Raw genomic sequence first — 7,915 nt, forward strand, 5'->3', positions numbered from 1 at the left:
AAACATTTCGTCCTCAGATCTTTGTGAAATTGCTTCATTTATAGCTCTTAAGGAAAATTCAGAACAGAGTGGTTTGTTTTTCTCGCCCGCTGCCTCACTGAATGTTTCATTGTTTTTGTTGTTTTGTTTGTTTTTTTTTTCTAAACTGTTTTGAGCGTTAGACTCCTGCTGCATCTGGAGGATGGCCGATCATAGGATACACAACACAACAGCTGTCTTGTTTTATCTCCGAATGTTGTACATTACAGTTTAGTCGTAACAAATATGAAAACTAAGCAGGTTTTAGGTCCACAGGCTTATTGGTTTTCAGTGAAAATTCATAAGTCACCAAAGCATCTCTTATGTCGAGGCATTGATTCTATTGAATAAAACTTTTTTTGATAAGAGATTTTGATTTTCTTTTTGGCATTTTTGTGTTTGTAAAAAAAAAAAAACAACATCAGATACAATTTAATGCACGTCTCAAGATGCTCATTCACACATCTACAGCTTTCTTTTAAAGTAATAATAATGAACTTTATTTGTATAGTACCTTTCATACAAGAAATGAGAACAGAGAAATCACATGCATCAAGTGGTTTGCATAAAAAAGACAGAATGAACATGAAAACTGGAATATAATGCCATAATTAACACAAAAAGACGAGAACTGAGTAGAACGCATCTTCACATGGATAAAAAACCACTAGACAATAACAGTAAGTGAGAAAAACAGATAAAAATAAAATGCATAACAAGATGGAAAATAAAACCAACTGAGATGATAAAAATAGTTAAAGTTGAAAACATAGTATATAAAATCAATGAAAATACAACATTTTATAAAAAATACCTGTTAGAATTAAAGAAAGCTCTGGGTAGCAATGTCTCCTCTTGACCAGCAGATGTCACTGTGGTCTCTACCTACATATTCTTTCTGTATATTAACAAAAGATGAGGGCTGAGTACGCGAGTACTCAGTTGCATTTTACAAATGCTGAAAAGTAACTGATTTATTGAAGTACTGGGACATTACACCCCAAAATCAAAAGTGCACATTTTTCCTCTGGCTTGTAGTTCCGTTCATCCATCTAGGTAGTTTCTTTCTTTCTTTCTTTCTTTCTTTCTTTCTTTCTTTCTTTCTTTCTCACACAAAGAAAATAGTTCCTACATGAAACTTCACTGCAAAGCCTGTGGATTATCTTGAGGAGCTGGGTCATGATTTCTGGAAAGAAATGCTGCTTTGAGTTTTTCAAACGTGTCTTTTCACACTTTGAGCACCACAAGCCAAGTTCCATTTAGTCCGATTATATTGGAGAGAAGACAGACATCTCCAAAACTCTGCAACTCACACCAAAACTATCTCTATCTGGGCAAATAACACTACAGGGTAGAGGGGGAAAAAATGTAGTTATAAACCAGGCGCTGTGGTAGGTGATGAAGTGCTGCACATCCCTGCTTGACTGTTAAAATGATAAATTCAGTCTGCTGTGAGATCAAATCTGAGTGAATAAATTAAATATTGGAAACACAACTACTAATGTGCACAACATCTGACTCGCTCTGAGACTGACAGGTGGATGTTTGTGTTTTTCCTGAAGAGACGGTACAGAGATAAGATTAGATCCGAACATCATGACTGAGAAAAACAACCAATTTAAGCCAACCGTCATAAACATGAAGTGATGTAAACAGCGAGGTGTTGCTCAATGTTCCCGACGCAGTTACGGCGTCTGACTCGTCCTCTCTGCCTGTGTCCCACAATGCGGCCTGTCCATACAGGGCGGCTCCATATAGATACGACTTTGTGAGATAAGGCGTCAGAAAAGACCCGAGAGGGCCCCACGGAGATAAGAAGGAGACTCGCGATTTGCGGGAGGAAAATGTCACAAGGCCACGATTATTATGTCATCAGAAGGCGTCTCACATTTCCCTCTCACCTGGAGGGGGATCACATAATCGCCTCCGTGTGAATGTTTGTCTGCAGCTGATGTCAAACGTGACTGGAACGATCAGACTCATATTTTCGTGCACATTCATGGCTGTAATGCTGAAAGACCTCTGTGATTCACAATTTTTGAAAAACCTTTTTTTGACTTTTATTCTCTTATGTTTTTAGGGTTGGAGGCGTTATGTTTTCAGGTCATCTCATTCTTGTGAACACCTTGAGGCGGCCCAAAGAACAGCATCAGGTCTTTTTTGGATTTTAGCACAGGACATTTCTAAGCGGCCTCCACCCTGGCCTGCCTACAACCTTGCCAAAGATAGGTCACTGTTACTTTAGCAAACTCACACTTTGCTAAATTTATGGTTTAACGCTGCGTTTAACCGCTGAACGTGAGCTTCCGTGTCACTGAACACTACTACATCGTCTAAACATGGCGTGCACCCTGACAGACGAGCTAACGCCGTGTTCATAACGCGCTGTAATGTCGCCGGGGCATTTCTCAGACAAAATGGCGAAATTTCCTTCCTTTCCCTGCTGTTTTTTTTTTTTATCACAATTTCAGATGAAACGTAATTGCGCTCATTACAAAATAGGTTTCTGATCTACGTAGCAGAGTTGTAGAGGAGTGTCTGTCTCTGCAATCCTGCTGATCTCAGTGCCACACATCCCAAGTTCCTTTGATGCGTCGCCTCCGAGCAATGTACCACTTTTTTAACGCCGTAAGGGACACACGTGTCAACCGTAACACATCCTGCCCCTTGACCCTCCGTGTCTCTTTTGAAAGGCAGTGTCACTGTGTGGGACTGCCGAGTGAAGGGAGCGTGCTCTGGTTAATATTTAATGGTTGTTCCTGACTCAGAATTAATCAGTATCAGTCCGAGACGTTCAGAGAAATGTGGTGGGGAGCGAAGCATTTCTGAAATAACTTCTAAAATGAGCATATCATTAAAAAACAGCTTTTATTGGACATCATTCATAACTGAGCTGAAAAAGCACTGTTTGCTGAGGTGCTAAATACATCTGTATAATGTATATATATATATATATGTATATATATATATATATATTACATGTATATATTGTGTGTACTCAGCAAAGTGTACAGAGAGACAGAGACAGACAGAGAGGACAAGACTGAGCCACACTGAAGGTCAAATACAGACAAAAGTAATAAAATCTATAATTTGATTTGAGGACCACTTTCATGTCTGTGCATTAAAGGAAACTTCTGCACTTTTTATGTGGATGTCAGCCAGTCAGTGTTCGACACACTCTGAGAAATAACTAGATCTACAAAGGCTTGTTCCTATAGGAGAACCATTTTGGTTCCTGGTAGAACGTTTCCACTCACAACCATTTCAGAAAGTTATACCTACCTAGACCCCAACATAAAGGGTTATACCTTGAACCATCTGTAAAGGGTTTCGCCCAGAAGTTCTATAGAGAACTTTTTTATGGTGTCATGGTCTCTGGAGGTTTTATCCAGAACTTTTCCATCTTTTAGGGTGCTAACAAGAACCTACTAAGGGTGTTCCACTGAGAATCACATTAAGTGGGTCCTCCAAGAACCTTGTGAGATTCTAAGGGTTCTATTTAGAATCCACCCAGGGGCTTCCACCAATAATCTTTTTATTTTGCAATGGTTTTATCTAGAACTCACCTGGGGTTCTACCAGGAACCTGTTTATATCCCAAGGGCTTTATCTAGAACTCATTAAGTGGGTCAAACTGATAACCTTGTTAGATTCCAAGGGTTCATCTATAACATAACCCTAGAGGGTTCTACTAGAACCTTTTTGTATTCCAAGGGTTTTATCCAGAATTCATCTGGGGGTTCTGATACAAAAGACCTTGACAAACCCTCAGTGGAAAAGTTCTTCAAGGATTTTAATGATTCTTGAAAAACTCTTCGTTCCCAAAAAGGTTCTGTGGATGAAATTGGTTCTTAATGCAACCCTTAGACTTCTAAAGAACCCTTGACAAATCATTTCTTCAAAAAAGGGTTCTTTGGAAGCAGAGGGTTCTGTGTGGACCCTCAGACCTTTAGGAGGAACCCTTTTGGAACCCTCATTTCTAAGATCTCAGACTACAGTACACATTCCTTTAAGGAACTGATATCCAGGCCCGCACATGCAGAAAATTAAACCAATAACTGACTTTCATCAAGTTGGACCTGAATCACAAGTTCTTGTCTTCTCTCTTCCCTTTGAAAATCCAGCAGAGAACCCAGGGAACCAGAGTGGTCGGGATTAAAAGTGCAACTGCACTTTTACCAAAAGACAGGAAGTAGAAAGTCACAAGATTTTCAGCAGAAAATGTCCACCCGTCCAACAGCTGGAGCAGAAACAAGGAGACGACGATACATCCTGTCATGAAGCTGGTGCTTGTTTTCTTCTTCTTGTTCTCTGAGTAGAGCGGCGAGTGGACGCCTAAGCCCAGGCCAAACAGGGTTCCCATGTTCCGCAGGAGGCTGGCGAAAGGCGTGGTGTCCAGGTGGACCCACTCCGCCCTCACGCACCACTTCTGGGCTTTCTCCATCGTCCACAGCAGGTCCACGCCCAGAGCTTTGAGCAGGAGGTAGAAGCCGACGGCGAAGGAGGTCAAGAGGAGAGTCGTGATGGAGTATTTCCTCATGCTGGCGCTGTAGATCCATTTCTGCTGTGAGACGACCTCAGCTACGAGAACACCTGACGCAAAAAGAGAGACGCCCATCAAACAGCGGCAACCAGCACAGGTTTGCAAAGCCTGGTAGACCAAATATACCGCAACTGTTCACAAAGAACAAGGTTTTATCAGTACAAAATGCTTTGTCTGGGGGCAGACTGACCTGTAATGACTCCAGCGACGACCTGGTGTGGGAAGTGAGCCGCCATGTAGACCCTGGACATGCAGACCACCAGCTCCACCAAGGCCATCAACATCCACAGGCCGATCTGCAGGAACCTGACAGAGAGTGAACATGAGCACAAGGGTTAGAGTTTGAACTTTCATTTGTCAGCAGAGGTTTCAAATAAATTAATGATCGTATTAACACAGACTCACTTGTATAATAAAGGCGGGCATCGCTTCTCTGTTGCAATGGACAGCAGTGCTGTTACCATCACGTACCAGACGCCAGCGGCACCCATAGCGTGACCTGAGGGACTTCCTGCAAGGAGCAGAAAGTGAAAGTTCTTGAATCGTCTAATCTGTCCTTTAATTGACAATCGTTCATCTGATCAGCCTCACAGGGGTGTACAGGTAGAAATTTGGTGCAGTATAGCCAGATGCTGGTGCTACAATAACAAAGTTTATGTTTCGACCTGTAACTTTTGAAACGTAACTCTCAGACACTGGATTCTGTGTGTCCAGATGAATCTATCCATATAAGCCACACCCGTTTGCTTCTCCATCAATTTCCTGACATTTTTAATTTGATCCAAATTGGTTGTTTTTTCCTGCCACACATCCTACAAATTTTGAGCAACTGTCACCAAATTTGGTACAGAACATCTCTGGAGCAAGCCGGAAAGTTACTCACAGTTTTTCAAAAAGTATGGCATATTTCATGAACATTTAATGCTACTGCATGTGTAGATATTACTATACCATATATATTACTATAAATATTATTTAGACAAACCCAAAACATATATGCAGAAGTAGGTTAAAAGTACTAACATCACCTGAAAAAAAAAATACTCCAAGTCATGCATTGATAAACTTAATTAAAATTAGGTGCAGAACAATGGCCTAATGAGTATAAAGTAGCTTGTGCTAATGTAGTTACATTCCTCCACTGTACTGTAAATGCACACAGATAAAAAACAGGACTACATGCAGTCATTAAAAAGAGACACTGTATGATCCAAACTGAAATTTCTCTTTACAGATTAAAAGATAAAAATCAAATCATTACAAAAGGCCAAAGGTTCTGTGTTTATAACCAAGTTATCACATTAGAGATGATATTCATTCAATGAAATCCATGTGCACCTGCCAGACACTGTAAATATTATCTGCTCTTATGATGCACTGAAGTATTAACTGGGCTGAAAGTTCAGTGTGCCAGATAAGTCTGTTACAGCCATCATGTGATCTGCTTCACTTACCTGGTCCAGTCTCACATGTGATGGGAAACTGCTGCAGAGCCGGGGCCGGTCCTGCTCCGTAAAACCGGGTCTCGTGAACCCACCAGTACGGCCTCTCCCCGAACAGAACCCTGCCACGGAAACACCAAGAAACTCAAAATACAGCCGCTCTCTGATTCTGTCGCCATGTGTTTGAACTGACGTTAGACTGGTTACCAGGCGTGGGAAGTAACTAAGTACAAAAACGTTGTTACTGTGCTTAAGTACAGTACAACTTTTCACTTTTACTCCAACACTTGAACACAAATATCTGTACTTTCTACTCCATACATTTTCAAAACAGGATTGTTACTTTAGTTTTAATTAATTAATTATTGATTATTTTTAGTTTGCATCCTTGCGCCCCACCTTCCCAACATCAAAACTAAATGGATGGAACAAAAGTGTGTAGAGAAGATGCTTCTTCTGTGTTTCATCAGTGTATTGTCAAGCATGGCGAGACGAAAAAGACATAACAAGGTGAAAAAGACATAAGAAAAAAAATGCACATAAAAGACGTAACAAGACGAAAAATGATAGAAATTACATTAAAGACAGTAACAAGAAAAACAAGTCAAAAGAACAACGTGAATGTAACAAGACAAAAAGACGTAACAAGACTAAAAATGATCTAATGATGGAAAAATGCAGTAAGAAGTACCAAGAAGAAGACATAAGACAAAAAACAACATAAAAAAACCCAACCAGACAAAAAAAACCAAAACAAAATCATGACAAGACAAAAAAGAGACAGCAAGACAAAAAAGACAAGACCAAGGACAATGTAAAATACCTAACAAGAGGGAAAATATACGTAACAAGAAAAAGATGACCTAAAAGACGTAACAAGATAAAAAACTAACAAGACGAAAATGAACATAAAAGATGTAACAAGACACAAAAGACCCAGCAAAACAAAAAAGATTTAACCAGATGAAAAACAACGTAAAACACATAACAAGACGAAAATTGACGTAAAAGACACAACAACACAAAAAGACAACCAAACAAAACATAATAACAAAACAAAAAACAACATAGTATATGTGACAAGATGAATCAGAAAGACAAGGAGACTTTGAGCAGAACCAGTCAGTAGAAATGTCTTTCAGAAGACGACTTTTATACTTTGAGTCCATTTCAGAGCCTGAACTTTTTCACTTTTATTGCAGTAAATAAGTTCAGTGCTTCTACTTTTACCAGAGACTTTTTTTTTTTTACTCAAGTATCTGTACTTATACCAGAGTACAGGATGTGTGTACTTTCTCCCCCTGTGCTGGTTACCATTTCAGGACCAAGTTGAGCCAGTCCCCGAGCACGGCCACCCAGATGAGCCGGAGCCCCGTGTCCCTCCGCAGGTGGAACCAGACGGGGAAGAAGCAGAAGAAGGTGGTGTGCAGGTCGGCCACCGTGGACGCCAGGCTGAACAAGCCCTCGTAGCTGCTGTATCTGGTCTGCAGATAGACGGTCAGCTCGACCCCCCAGCTGTGGAGAAGATCCATGATATCACAACGTCTGCCTGAGGACGAGGCACTCAATCTGGGGTGTTTGGTCCCTTTTTTTTGTCCCTTCTGGTCTGCCTCTGTGCAAGTCTCACTGGACTTTACTCAAGGCTGTAGCACATTTGTTTGTCTTTCGGACAGTGCAGACAGGTTCCTTAACCTTTACACCCCCGAGGCCCCGGTCAACGCTCAAATCCATCGGTACAGAAGTCAGCTGGACAGATCAGGGACCTCATTTATAAAATGGACTTGTGGTCAGTTTTGATCTGGAGTGTAACATAAGTAGACTTGGATATGATCTTATCTCTAAGCAGAGTCTAGACTGGACTTAAGTCGTCTGACTCATTGGATACACACGGCAAGTAAAAGTCCTGCCAC

The 7,915-nt window shown here is 40.8% G+C and overlaps 2 protein-coding genes across 2 annotated transcripts in view; one reads left to right on the forward strand and one right to left on the reverse strand.

The window, feature by feature from the left end:
• psme3 (proteasome activator subunit 3) overlaps positions 1 to 16 on the forward strand; it is a 6,116-nt gene extending 6,100 nt beyond the window's left edge. Inside the window, exon 10 of the mRNA XM_084740995.1 lies at positions 1 to 16. This exon is cut by the window's left edge and continues 411 nt beyond it. The gene's annotated coding sequence lies outside the window, so the exon portion shown is untranslated.
• Positions 17 to 3,723: 3,707 nt separating this feature from the next.
• g6pc1a.1 (glucose-6-phosphatase catalytic subunit 1a, tandem duplicate 1) lies at positions 3,724 to 7,680 on the reverse strand. The gene is made up of 5 exons (XM_084740852.1): positions 7,320 to 7,680; positions 6,018 to 6,127; positions 4,969 to 5,074; positions 4,754 to 4,869; positions 3,724 to 4,613 (listed from the first exon to the last, which is right to left on the reverse strand). The coding sequence occupies exons 1-5, from the start codon at positions 7,535 to 7,537 to the stop codon at positions 4,105 to 4,107; spliced, it is 1,059 nt and encodes a 352-aa protein (XP_084596978.1). The 5' UTR covers positions 7,538 to 7,680; the 3' UTR covers positions 3,724 to 4,104.
• Positions 7,681 to 7,915: the final 235 nt, after the last annotated feature.

The sequence above is a fragment of the Lutjanus erythropterus genome, chromosome 17 (genome assembly GCF_056507025.1).
Source record: "Lutjanus erythropterus isolate fLutEry1 chromosome 17, fLutEry1.hap2, whole genome shotgun sequence".
NCBI classification, from domain to species: domain Eukaryota; kingdom Metazoa; phylum Chordata; class Actinopteri; order Lutjaniformes; family Lutjanidae; genus Lutjanus; species Lutjanus erythropterus.

What these genes read in the sequence shown, in the direction of transcription:
- g6pc1a.1 (XM_084740852.1), bottom strand. Translation starts at nt 7,537, where the DNA reads ATGGATCTTCTCCACAGCTGGGGGGTCGAGCTGACCGTCTATCTGCAG. An exon ending in CACATGTGAGACTGGACCAG is followed by an intron (nt 5,075 to 6,017) that starts GTAAGTGAAGCA and finishes TGCTCCTTGCAG; the next exon opens with GAAGTCCCTCAGGTCACGCT. An exon ending in TGCCCGCCTTTATTATACAA is followed by an intron (nt 4,870 to 4,968) that starts GTGAGTCTGTGT and finishes ACTCTCTGTCAG; the next exon opens with GTTCCTGCAGATCGGCCTGT.